Source organism: Microcaecilia unicolor, chromosome 2 (assembly GCF_901765095.1).
Source record: "Microcaecilia unicolor chromosome 2, aMicUni1.1, whole genome shotgun sequence".
NCBI lineage: Eukaryota > Metazoa > Chordata > Amphibia > Gymnophiona > Siphonopidae > Microcaecilia > Microcaecilia unicolor.
Window position 1 is genome coordinate 661,315,713 of NC_044032.1, and position 14,607 is coordinate 661,330,319.

General features: G+C 40.6%; 1 protein-coding gene across 1 annotated transcript in view; it reads left to right on the forward strand.

The window, feature by feature from the left end:
• NDST4 (N-deacetylase and N-sulfotransferase 4) overlaps nucleotides 1-14,607 on the forward strand; it is a 250,009-nt gene that overhangs the window by 147,895 nt on the left and 87,507 nt on the right. Inside the window, 1 exon segment of the mRNA XM_030191802.1 lies at nucleotides 9,214-9,337. Within this exon segment, the coding sequence (XP_030047662.1) occupies nucleotides 9,214-9,337 (124 nt within the window).

The window sequence follows — 14,607 nt, forward strand, 5'->3', positions numbered from 1 at the left end:
TTTGAACTGTTATATGGAGGAGGACCTAGAGGAATCCTGGATATTGTTTGAGAAGCTTGAAAAGAGGAACTCAGCCCAGGGAGAAACTTGGTTGATTATGTGCTTATCATACAGGCAAGGCTAAAGAAAGCTGGTGAGGCCACCAAGCTTTGCCTAGAGAAGGCTCAAGTGGGTCAAGCCCAAGCCTACAATCAGAATGCATTCCAACAAACCTTCCAGTCGGGAAAAGAATCCTAGTCCTCTTATCCTTTTCTGAAAGAAAGCTGTTGTGCAAGTGGTAAGGTCCTTATGAAGTTGTGGACAGGACAGGACCTGTCAACCATAAGGTGGCACAACCTGACAAGAGGGACAAGGCAAAGGTCTTCCTTGTCAATTTGTTGAAGAACTAGGTCCCCGTGGTGGCAGCCCTAGTTCAAAGAGATGATTTTGGGCTGGAGGTCCTGACAAACTCTGGGCCCTTGCAACTCCCATTCAGCAACCAGCTCTCCAAACCGCAGAAGGGTGGCCTGGACAGGCTAAGGAGGCCCAGGGAAGGAAGAACTGAAGCCCAAGTCTATGCCTTTACTGAATGTGTTTAGCTGCTGTGACCTGGCTGAGGTAACCCAACTTTGTTTCTTGATAAGACTTGCAAGCTTGGCTGGGGTCAGACCTGAGTCTCAGAAGACCTGAGAACTTACGGGCTGTGTTTGGGAAGGGGCAGCCCCACCAGCCACAGACTGCTTGGCTTGCTAGCCAGAGACCTACTCAAGACCATTACTAAACCAGAGAAGCTGTTGCTTCTGAGGTTCCTGGCCTGTGAGGTAGCAGGTCCCAGGGCTCAGATGTATAAAACATTTACTTTCAACTTTATATACTTTGTCTGGCTGACTTATTCCTAGGGCCATCCCATAACCCTCACCCGAAGCCCCTATGAAAGGAAAAGAAAATCTAAAACTAGTAGGAACAAATGGTTTAACTCAGATCTTTGCTAAGAAATCATGTGGGCACCTAGAGGACAATCTGGAAGGAAGACTAAAACCAAGATGAATAGTTCAAATAGTTTCAAATATCTAGATATAAAAGTAATGGAAGCCATGCTGAAGGAAAGGATAGTGAATTTCCTGGAAGCCATAAGTTGCAAGATCCGAGACAACATGGTTTCACCAAAGGGAAGTCGTGCCAAACGAATCTCATTGAATTCTTTGACTGGGTGACGGGAGAATTAAATCAAGGACGTGCTATGGACGTCATCTACTTAGATTTCAGCAAGGCTTTTGACACGGTTCCCCACAGGAGGCTCTTGAATAAACTAGAAGGGCTGAAGATAGGACCCGAAGTGGTGAACTGGATTAGGAACTGGTTGACGGGCAGACGCCAGAGGGTGGTAGTGAATGGAGTTCACTCGGAGGAGGGAAAGGTGAGTAGTGGAGTGCCCTCAGGGATCGGTGCTGGGGGCCCATTCTGTTCAATATATTTGTGAGTGACATTGCCGAGGGGTTACAAGGTAAAGTTTGCCTTTTTGCGGATGACACCAAGATTTGCAACAGAGTGGACACCCCGGAGGGAGTGGAAACATGAAAAAGATCTGAAGAAGCTGGAAAAATGGTCTAACGTTGGCAATTAAAATTCAATGCGAAGAAATGCAAAGTGATGCACTTAGGGAGTAGAAATCCAAGGGAGGCGTATGTGTTAGGTGGGGAGAGCCTGATAGACACGGACGGGGAGAGGGATCTTGGGGTGATAGTATCTGAGGATCTAAAGGCGATGAAACAGTGCGACAAGGCGGTGGCCGTAGCGAGAAGGTTGCTAGGCTTTATAGAGAGAGGTGTGACCAGCAGAAAAAAGGAGGTTTTAATGCCCCTGTATAAGACGTTGGTGAGGCCCCACCTGGAGTATTGTGTTCAGTTTTGGAGGCCGTACCTTGCGAAGGATGTTAAAAAAATGGAAGCGGTACAAAGAAAAGCTACGAGGATGGTATGGGAGTTGCGTTCCAAGACGTATGAAGAGAGACTTGCTGACCTGAACATGTATACCTCTGGAGGAAAGAGAACAGGGGTGATATGATACAGACGTTCAAATATTTTGAAAGGTATTAATCCGCAAACGAATCTTTTCCGGAGAAGGGAAGGCGGTTAGAACGAGAGGACATGAAATGAGATTGAAGGGGGGCAGACTCAGGAAAGATGTCAGGAAGTATTTCTTCACGGAGAGGGTGGTGAACGCTTGGAATGCCCTCCCGCGGGAGGTGATGGGAGATGAAAACGGTAACGGAATTCAAGCATGCGTGGGGACAGGCATAAAGGAATCCTGTGCAGAAGGAATGGATCCACAGAAGCTTAGCTGAAATTGGGTGGCGGGGGGAAGAGGGGTTGGTGGTTGAGAGGCTAGGATGGGGGAGGGCAGACTTATACGGGGTCTGTGCCGGAGCCGGTGATGGGAGGCGGGACTGGTGGTTGGGAGGCGGGAAATACTGCTGCACAGACTTATACGGTCTGTGCCCTGAAAAGACAGGTACAAATCAAGGTAAGGTATACACATGAGTTTATCGTGGGCAGACTAGATGGACCGTGCAGGTCTTTTTCTGCCGTCATCTACTATGTTACTATGTTACTATGTTACAAACCAGCTGAAGCCAAAAAGCTTTACTACTTCAAACTGATTGACAATGATGCTACCAATACCAAACGTCTCTTCTCAATAGTTAACATTCTAACAAACATTGAGGGTAATTACTAACCCCACTTGGGAATCCACCCCAACAGCAGAACAACTGGCCCTCTATTTCAGAGAGAAAATTGCCAAAATAAGAGCAGAATTTAGCAACAATATCAATGAGGAACATATAATGACCAGACATATTGATACTATACTACCTACTGATATGGTATTGGATAGCTTCCACACTAGTAAATGGACTGAATTAGATTGACTAATTGGAAAATTCTCAAAATCTCACCCCCAATTGGACATATGTTCAACAAATCTCATGAGTTATATCTCTCCCAAGTTCAATCCATACTTTATGATTGGCTAACTGACTCCCTGTCCAGATGTTTCTTTCCATCATCACTAGGGAAAATTATCCTTACCCCTATACTGAAAAATAAACAAGAATCCTGGGCCAATGTGGATAACTACTGACCTGTAGTGTCCGTACCGCTTTATTTCTGGAGAGATTTAATATACCATACAACTTTCAATTGGGATTCCAAGCTAATTTTAGCACCAAACCACTCTATGTGTTTTGATATATGATATAATATTCTCTGGGCCACAGGAAGAAAGCACTCATCATGCAATTCGATCTCTCGAGTTCTTTTGATGTGGTAGATCACAAATTACTTTTAACAATCCTGAACAACATTGGTCTAACAGGTCATGTACTAAACTGGTTCCGCGGTTTCCTTACAAATAGATCTTATCCAGTTAGAATAAACAGAACAAACTCTGAAAGATGGTCTGCAGATAGTGGTGTCCCTCAGGGCTCATCACTTTCTCCCGTCCTATTCAATTTTCTCATGATCTCATTGGGATATGCCCTCGAAGCAGCGGGGTTCCCCATATTTATATATATGGACGATATCACTGTACTAATTCCAACCAAAGATAACACTCAAACAACAAAACACATAGAGGATTGTAGCTCTCTAATTACCATCTGGATGGCCAGTAACCACTTGAAACTAAACTGTGACAAAACATATTGTGTCCTGCAAGGAGGAATTTTAACTATAGAACAGAACAACTCCTTCGTAGTGAATGATCTATCCTACAAACTAGAACCCTCCCTTAAAATCCTGAGCATTACAATAGACCAGAATTTATCCTAGGAAACACAGATAAATAAGACCGTCAAGAATTGTTTCTTCCAAATGCATAACCTCAGGCAAATATGGAAATACTTTACACAAGAACACTTCAGACTCGTATTACAGGGTCTGATTCTAACCAAGCTAGACTACTGCAATATAATCTACTTAAGCTGCCCTAGAAACCTGATACGCAAACTACAGACAATACAAAACACAGCCATAAGACTCAATTATGGCCTGAAATATTTTGACAGGGTTTCTCATCTATATGCCCAGCTACACTGGCTGCCTGTAGAGGCCAGAATAGTTTTCAAACTCTTGTCTTTAAAATCATTCAGGGCTGTGCCCTGCCATACATGTTTTCTTTAATCTCATCTCCTTACTTAGGCTATTTTATTTATTTGTAGCATTTGTATCCCACATTTTCCCACCAATTTGCAGGCTCAATGTGGCTTACATTTGCCGTAGTGGCAATTGCCATTTCCGGTCAGTAGAATTACAAATGGTATTTCTTTCAAGTGCGTACATACATGATAGAGGAATACATTAAGGTATTGCAAATAGGACAAGAAACTCTCTGAAACTATCCTTCCCATCCTACAAGGAATTTCGCCTCAAGAGACATTTCTCAAGCCTATTCTCATATCAAGCCTCCAAATTCTGGAATTTTTACCAACATCTGTGCTCAACTTCAACTGCTATACTCAATTCCATAAAGCCTTAAATCTGCATTATTTAAGAAATATGTATTGCCAAAATCTACATAAAAACTGTCTTCCAAACATGACCAATTAAATATGTTAAACGTTAAACTTGAAGCTTTGTTCCTTGTAACAATATATTAGGCTACTGACAACACGATCTATATACATGAACAATTAAATATGTTAACTTGAAGACCTAATGGGAATGCATTAACATTAGTCGAATACAAAGATATAGACTAATGTTAACGCATTCCCACTAGGTAGAGATGTTTGTTTTCTAAAGATTGGTATGAAAGGGGAGGTGCTACTGTTGGGAGATTTCAATTTGTGTGACTTGGATTGGAACGTCCTGTCTGCAGAATCGGAAAGAAGTAGGGAGAGTGTGGATGCCTGTCAAAGTGCCTTGCTCAGACAAATGGTGATGGAACCCACGAGGGAAGAGTCGATGCTGGATCTAGTGCTTACTAATGGAGGTAGTGTTTCCAATATCCGGGTGGGTGCTCACCTATGTAATAGTGATTATCACACCGTATGGTTTGATATATGAACGATGGCGGAGTGCGGACTCACAAAACTCAAAGTACTGGATTTCAGACATACTGATTTTGATAAAATGGGGGAATACCTGAAGAAGGAGCTGTTGGTGTGGGAAGGCGTAAGAGAAGTGGAAAAACAGTGGTCCAAGCTAAAGGCTGCTATAAATATGGCGACTGATCTTTTTGTGAGGAAAGTAAACAAAAACAAGAGAAGCAGGAAGCCTATATGGTTCTTCAAACAAGTAGCTGAAAACATAAGAGCAAAAGAGGCTTTGTTCAAGAAATATAAAAGAATGCAATGAGAGGATCACGGAAAAGATTATCAGATTAAACTAAAAGAAGCGAAGAGGGAAATACGGCTAGTGAAAGCACAAGCGGAAGAAAAAATGACTAAAGATGTAAAGAGAGGTGACAAGACTTTTTCAGATATATTGGAGAAAGGAGAAGAGATAGGAATGTAATTGCGAGAATGAAAGATAATGAGAATGGCTATGTGGAGAGTGATGAAGATAAAGCATACATGCTAAACAATTATTTCTCTTCAGTGTTCATGGAGGAAAATCCTGGAGAAGGATTGCTGTTGGTTGCCGAGGGAACGTCTGGAAATGGAGTGGATACTGCACCGTTTACGGAAGAAAGAGTTTATAAACAGCTGGAGAATCTAAAGGTGATCAAAGCTATGGGGCCGGATGGGATACATCCCAGGATACTGAAGGAGCTCAGAGAGGTCCTGGTGGGACCTCTTCAAGATTTATTTAATAGATCTTTAGAGACAGGAAAGGTTCCGCGAGATTGGAGACGAGCGGATGTGGTCCCTCTTCACAAAAGTAGAGACAGGGAAGAAGTGGGAAACTACAGACCGGTAAGTCTCACGTCGGTGGTAGGTAAAATAATGGAGTCACTGCTGAAAGAAAGGATAGTTAACTTTCTAGAAACCGACGGGTTACAGGACCGGAGGCAACATGGCTTTACCAAAGGAAAATCCTGCCAAACGAATCTTATTGACTTTTTTGACTGGATGACCAAAGAACTGGATGAGAGACGTGCGCTAGATGTAATCTACTTGGACTTCAGCAAAGCCTTTGATACGGTCCCCCACAGAAGACTCGTGAATAAGCTGAAAGGGTTGAACTTAGGACCGAAAGTGGTGAACTGGATAAGAATCTGGTTGACCGACAGGTGGCAGAGGGTGGTGGTAAATGGAATTCGCTCGGAGGAAAGGAAGGTGAACAGTGGAGTTCCTCAGGGGTCGGTGCTGGGGCCTATTTTGTTTAATATATTTGTGGGAGATATTGTTGAAGGGTTGGAAGGAAAAGTGTGCCTTTTTGCAGATAACACGAAAATAGCCAATATAGTGGATACCCTGGAGGGAGTAGAAACGATGAGAAGGGATCTCCGAACGTTAGAAGAATGGTCGAGGGTCTGGAAGTTAAAGTTTAATGCCAGGAAGTGTAGAGTGATGCACTTGGGGTGCGGAAACCCAAAAGAGAGATACCGGATAGGAGGGGAGAGATTAGTAAGCTCGACTCTGGAGAGAGACCTTGGGATGTTGGTGTCGGAGGATCTGAAGGTGAAGAAACAAGGCAACAAGGTGACGGCTGTGGCCAGAAGGATGCTAAGCTGCATAGAGAGAGGCATTACCAGCAGAAGAAAAGAGGTGTCGATGCCCCACTTGGAGTATTGTGTTCAGTTTTGGAGGCCGATCTTGCTAAAGATGTAAAAAGACTGGAAGCGGTGCAAAGAAAAGCTACGAAAATGGTATGGGATTTGCATTGCAAACCGTACTAGGAGAGACTTGCTGACCTGAACATATATACCTTGGAGGAAAGGAGAAACAGGGGTGATATGATACAGACGTTCAAACATTTGAAAGGTATTAATGCGCAAATGAACCTTTTCCGTAGACGAGAAGGTGGTAGAACTAGAGGACATGAATTGAGGTTGAAGGGGGAGAGGGTGGTGGATATGTGGAATGCCCTCCCGCAAGAGGTGGTGGAGATGAAAACGGTAATGGAATTCAAACATGCGTGGGATAAACACAAAGGAATCCTGTTTAGAAGGAATGGTGCAGTGGAATCTTAGCGGAGATTGGGTGGTGACGCCAGTAATTGGAAACAAAATGGGAGCTGGGCAGACTTCTATGGTCTACGCCCTGATAGTGACTGAATAGATAGGGATGGGCTGGAGTGTAAATATTAAGGGGCTTCAATGTTAGCTTCAGAACTTAGTACAAGAACAGTACTGGGCAGACTTCTACGGTCTGTGCCCTGAGAGAGGCAAGGACAAATCAAACTCGGGTATACATATAAAGTATCACATACCATGTAAAATGAGTTTATCTTGTTGGGCAGACTGGATGGACTGTACAGGTCTTTATCTGCCGTCATTTACTATGTTACTATGTAATTAACATCCCAGTGTAATATTACTAGTTTATTTATAGTAACATAGTAGATGACGGCAGAAAAAGACCTGCACGGTCCATCCAGTCTGCCCAACAAGATAAACTCACATGTGCTACTTTACCTTGATTTGTACCTGTCCTTTTCTGGGCACAGACCGTATAAGTCTGCCCAGCACTATCCCCGCCTCCCAACCACCAGTCCCGCCTCCCACCACCGGTTCTGGCACAGACTGTATAAGTCTGCCCAGCACCATCTCTGCCTCCCGCCACCGGCTCTGCCACCCAATCTCGGCTAAGCTTCTTAGGATCCATTCCTTCTGAACAGGATTCCTTTATGTTTATCCCACGCATGTTTGAATTCCGTTACCGTTTTCGTTTCCACCACCTCCCGCGGGATGGCATTCCAAGCATCCACTACTCTCTCCGTGAAAAAATACTTCCTGACATTTTTCTTGAGTCTGCCCCCCTTCAATCTCATTTCATGTCCTCTCGTTCTACTGCCTTCGCATCTCCGGAAAAGGTTCGTTTGCAGATTAATACCTTTCAAATATTTGAACGTCTGTATTTGTTCTGTAATCCACTTCAAATCTCTTGAGATGTGTGTTGAATGTAAGTAAAGTTATCTAGACTGAATATTGCCTCTGTCTGGTCTATATAGCTTGACTGGGTAGGTTATCTGAAGTGAATATTGCCTCTGTCTGGTCTGGTTAGTTTATTTGGATAGTTGGTCCAGATAGGTTGTCTGGATAGCTTATCTATATAACTTATCTTGACTGAATATTGCCTCTGTCTTGTCTGGATAGCTTGTCTGGACTGAGTATTGCCTCTGTTGATCTGGATAGTTTATTTGGATGGTTGGTCCAGACAGGATAGCTTATCTATATCACTTATCTAGACTGAATATTGCCTCTGTCTGATCTGGATAGCTTTTCTGGACTGAATATTGCCTTTGACTGGTCTGGATAGCTTATCTACATAACTTATCTGGATTGAATATTGCCTCTGTCTGGCCTGTGTAGGTTATCTGAAGTGAATATTACCTCTGTCTGGTCTGGATAGCTTGTCTGGACTGAATATTGCAGGTTGTCTGGATAGATTTTGTGGATAGCTTATCTACCTAACTTATCTGGACTGAATATTGCCTTTGACTGGTCTGAATAGCTTTGCTGGATAGCTTATCTACATAACTTATCTGGAGTGAATATTACCTCTGGTCTGGATAGCTCAGTTGGATAGCTATGCCGGACAGGTTGTCTGGATAGATTTTGTGGATAGCTTATCTACTTAACTTATCTGGATTGAACATTGCCTCTGTCTGGCCTGGATAGCTTGTCTGGACTGGATAGCTTTTGTGGTTAGCTTATCTACGTAACTTGTCTGGACTGAATATTGCCTTTGAGTGGTCTGGATAGCTTTTCTGGATAGCTTATCTACATAACTTATCTGGACTGAATATTACCTCTGTCTGGTCTGGATAGCTTATTTGGATTGTTGATCTGGATAGCTGGTCTAGATAGGTTATCTGTACTGAATATTGTTTGTCTGAATGATGCCACCAGTCACCACTCTATCCAGATAATCAGCATCGGCCATTATCTGGATACTGGTTGTAAATATCCAGAATTTAACTGCCACAGCTGTTACTTAAAAAAAAAAAACGCCAATCATGATGGTTCTTTTTCAAGGGGTAGGTTTATAAGATTTATGAAAGTAGATGTTCATATCCTTTTTATACCTCACGTGCTAGTAATGTCTTCATTTCTTTCTTCCCTAAGGCACTACAGCACTTTCTGCATTTGTTCTGATGCATCCCTCTATTAGAAGCTGTGTCCCCAATGCCAAGGCGGTGGAAGAAGTTCAGTTCTTTAATGGGAAGAACTATCATCAGGGAATTGATTGGTAAGGATGAGAGCCTGTGTATGCATTAAGGTTATACATGCAGCGTCCAAGTCTTTCCATATGGGGAAACAAGGAAAAATAAATCTATAGTGAGGAATTTCAGCCAGCATGACGTGTACGTGACACAGCAGAGAGATTCATCATCACTCTTCATACGCTCAAAACAATGTCTTCAGCTACCTTCATGTAGAAGTTTCCCTTCAGGTCCAGTGTAACCTTTGGAAGAAACATTTATAAATTCAACCTTACATTCCTCAACATCCAGCAAGCACCAGTTTTAAAGAAAAATAAATCTTTAAAAACTAAGTAAAAGGTTAAAAATCAATATTATATATTATTGCAAAAAATAACATATAAAAACACTATGGGGTATGTCTACTGAAGGGTGTCAAGCCCTGACACTCGCTTAGAGCATGTTAAAATGCTTATGGCAAGACATGTTAAAGTGTTTTATGGTTTGTAAGGGCTTCACATACACATAGTGCTTGTTATTTAGTTTTTGCTACCTGGTTAACACTGACTTAACATGCAAGCCCTTAGTCCCTCCTAAATAGGAGACTGTAAGTGTTCCTCTAATTTTTTATCAGATAACACGCACATGACCTGAAAAAAATCATTGAAAATGCCCCATATCCTGGGTGCGCTAGAAAAAGCACTTTGCACACGGGAAAGTCTCACGTTATCCTGTGCTTATTCCATTCCCCAGCACCCTTTAGTAGGCCTTACCTTACAAAAACAAACCGATGCAACTTTATGTTCAAACCAACAATATGAAAAAATCTGTATGTAATACAAAGATCAAGGCAAGGAAAAACAGCCTAACGAATGCATCAACACATTAGTACTGAAAAATTGTGATATCGTTAGGAACCTACAAGACAATTAAAATAACACATATTATACATGCACATAGCACTTCAAAACATAAAAATAAAGATGCAGTGAAAATATATACAATGTCAGATTTCCAAATAAAAGAACGTACCATAGTCTCATTCGGTTATGCATGGAAATATTGAATGTGCTTGCATTAATAAAAGAATAAACATGGATAGTGGAATTTCATCTAATCTGATAACAGAATGCCTCCAACACGTGCAATATATTTTTAAAAAACCCTAATTCCTAATAATGTGTAGAGATTCATGTATATGAAGCTTGACCCTTGGTGTGGCAACTGCTGCATTTATGGAAGGAGAGTTAACAGTGCCACTGATGATCGCATATAAGAATCACAATCTTAAATCCATAATTAAGAAAATGGACAATAGCTTCTCATCACCTCCCATCTCATAATCCATGTGTCACTGAAGAGTTGAAGTGAAACAGTAGTAGTAAAAATGTTCACTATCTTATCTCTAGCAATTAAAATGCCAGTCAAAAAAACTCCAGAATTCATTAACTATATAATGTTCCTCACTTTTACTGAAATTTTCATACAAACCACTATCATGTGGAAATACTTCCTGTTATTGCTACCTAGTCTATCTAAATCCATTATAAATCAATCATACAACCATTCATACTTCAATGGAGCAATTATCACTGCTATATCCACTTTCAATACAAATGAAAATACAAATATGCTATGACGTTCCTTCGCACAACAAATGTCCTGATTTATAATGGATTTATTTGTACCTAGGTAGCAATAACAGGAAGTATTTCCACACGATAGTGGTTTGTATACAAATTTCAGTAAAAGTGAGGAACACTATATACTTAATGAATTCTGGAGTTTTTTTGACCGGCATTGGATGTATTGATAAAATTGTATGCTCAGTTTGGAAAGTTTACTCGATTAGTATCATAGCAATTAAAATGGAGGCATCCATGTCGTACATTCGCATTAAATACTATTCCCCGTGGCTCTGGTGGGAAACCTGGCTTTTGATGAGAACTCTAAAAGCGACTTTGTTCCATGAATGCCAAATTCTATAAAATATCAATAATAAAGAGACTCTTCAATGAAATAGTAGCTGACCGAAATGTTAAATCATAGTTCAAATTTAATATATTGCAAAATCATGACTTCTAAGAATGGGGGTAGTTTTCAGCAAAGCTCTTTCTGTTTTACATGCAAAAGGGGGCTTTTATAAAATTTCATCATCTCCTCATAAGTGTTCCCTGGGGCGTACTTTGGATAGAGCGGAGGCTGGGTTCTGATATGTCTGCATATTTTTTAATACTTGGCTTCATGCGTAGAGTTCACTCATGGTTATAGCACAAGTAAATGTGCCTCTCTCAGATGCTGTCCTTAACAAGCTCTTTATTAAAAAACCATAAACATAAAAGCGACCCAACACGAGTCGTGTTTCAGCCCTATCGGCCTGCATCAGGGGTCTATAAACAAATACATAAATAAAAAACATAAATAAAAGATAAATAATTAAAAACCATATAACTGTAAAGACCATACCTAGGAATATTGCAAAGCAGTATACTTTCCTAGAGCGGTTGGACAAATGCATGGACATTTTTAAACGTGATATTAAGAAGAGTAAAATTGATAAATTGCATAGAGATACAGAACATTATAGGAGAGGCCCAATATACCATGGTCCAGACCTAAGAAAGTTCAAAGGAACACTTTCTCTAGATCACGATCACGGTTCCGAGATAATCTTGATCCAAAAAAGTTTGTAGAAGACTTACATGAAAAGAATAAGAGACAAGCTGAGAATAGTAATTCACCAAGTAACAGGAATAGGAATAGAATTAGAAGTGACTCGGAAGAATAGTTTACATCCCCACCTTCTAGCCCCACCAACACACCGGTAGCAGGTCCATCTCATGCTTTCATAGACAAGATATGGCCCACAAAGAAAGGATATCAGGAGCAGACAGAAAACACAGACAGGTTTGTGTCGAACAGAGGAATATATATGAGAGGCCATTATTACAATCGCGGAAGAGGCAGGGGCGGAGCCAGAGGCAGGGGATACCACTTTCAGAATCAGTACAACCAACCATACTAGACACCAGTACGATGATTGAAGAGACTCCTGTAGTGAATCTTTCGAGCTTCAGTCTTACTCAATATCAGATCAATGTTCTAAGGAAAGGGCTTTCCTTTGTACCCACTGCCAGATACAACCCATTTCAAACAAGAACTGATGTTCCGTTTCTACAGAAAGTTACTCATTAAGAAGTTCTTTTCAGGTAATATGGCTATATCCAGTGATGTCTCAGTGATAAAAGATAGATCCAAATGGATTCCTCTTGGTCCCCCCGATCCTGTTGTTTTCACATTCTATAAATGTGTAGTTACGGACTTAGAATGTCTTAAAAAAAGAAACATAAAGTTTTTTTTAATCTCACAAAGGACAAACATTCTGCCCCATTAAGTTTATCACATAATCATGCTATTGTTTTGAAACCAGCAGATAATGGAGGAGCTATTGTTATTCAAGACATGGATAAATACATTACTGAGATGGAACGACAGATTTTAGACAAACAATATTATGTTGAATTACAAGAAGATCCAACTGTACAACTTCAGGATGAGATTTTGCAATTAGTTACTCCTAGCATTCAACGCAGGATACATTACATCCAAAGAGAAAGAATTTCTCACAGTTAGATTCCCAACCATGCCTACAATTTGTATGCTTCCCAAGATACACAAAGCACTAGATAACCCTCCAGGTAGCCAGATCATTTCAGCGAATGGTTCAGTACTTGAACCGCTTTCGAAATTTGTTGATTATTTCTTACGACTTTTCATCTCTCTCATTAAATAATATGTGAGGGATTCTTCGCAGATGATTACATGGTTGGAGAACTATGATGGAGACATAGAGGATGTTATAATGGTTACATTAGATATAGAGGCATTATATTCTAACATCCCCCAATTAGAGGCCCTGATGGTTATTGAAAATACCCTGACTAAAAGGACCCATACAAGACGTGTCCCAAACCATTTTATAATAACTTTGGCCATCATCGCTCTCACGAAAAATTATTTCGGGTTTAATGGGAAATATTTTCAACAGATAGGGCACAGCCGTGGGGTCGGCAATGGCCCCCAACATTGCCAATCTATATGTTGCGGAATTTGAACACAAATTTTTGAGTGATCATCCATACACAAATGAGATTGTTTTATAAACGCTATAGAGATGATATATTCCTTTTATGGAAAGGCGACGATGGGTTACTTTCATTTGTTAGTTGGTTAAACACAAGAGACTCTAACTTGCGTTTTAAAATGCATTACCATCATAGAGAAATTCCCTTCTTAGATATCCTGATTCAGAAAACTATATATTGTTTTAAAACCACGATCTATAGGAAACCCACTGATAAAAATAATTATTTACATTTCACCAGTTTTCACAATTGGTCACTCAAAGAAAATCTACCATACTCACAATTTTTAAGACTGCACAGGTTGTGTTCAGATTTTGATGATTTTCAAAACAAATCTATGCACATGTCTAGAAGGTTCAAAGGTAGGGGGTATCTTCACAAATGCATTGACCAAAGTCTTACCAGGGCGATAGAAAAAGACAGGCATGACCTTTTGAACTGTACTGTTGACAAGTCTAGACCAGATTTAGTGTGTACGCTCAGGTTTTCGCAATTTTCAGGAGGGATCAAGAAGATTATCAGGAAACACTGGCATATTCTTGAAACACATGAGTGCTTTACAAACCAGTTACCAGTAGTAGCTTATTCAAGCAACCAAAATCTGAAAGAATTTTTAGTACCATCAACTCTCCCAGATTTACAAGTCATGAGACCTAATGATAACGGCCATAAACCATGAAGACAGTGTTTAACTTTAAGTTTCTTTTTTTGCCCCAACATTGAGAAGGCTGTCTTTCTGAACCAGACCTCCGATTACAATACTGTTGGGGTTGTTTATGTTATCATGTGTCCATGTAATTTATTGTATATAGGGAAAACAAGAAGAGCAATCAAAACTCGAATAATCAAACATAGGAGCTGTGTAATGAGAGGCATCCAAAGCGCCCCATTAGTGATGCATTGGCAAGAGAAAGGACATACAATAGAAGACTTAAAATTCTTTGTATTGAAAAAGATACACACAACATGGCTTAGAGGCAATATTTATTTATTTTATTTATTGCATTTGTATCCCACATTCCCCCACCTATTTGCAGGCTCAATGTGGCTTACATAGATTTATTGACATTGTCATATCAGGATATCAGATACAGTTAGTCATGTGTAGCGATCAATGAAGGGAAGAGGGAAGAAGGTAGTGATTAGGATAGTTATAGAAGGTGTGCTTTCCT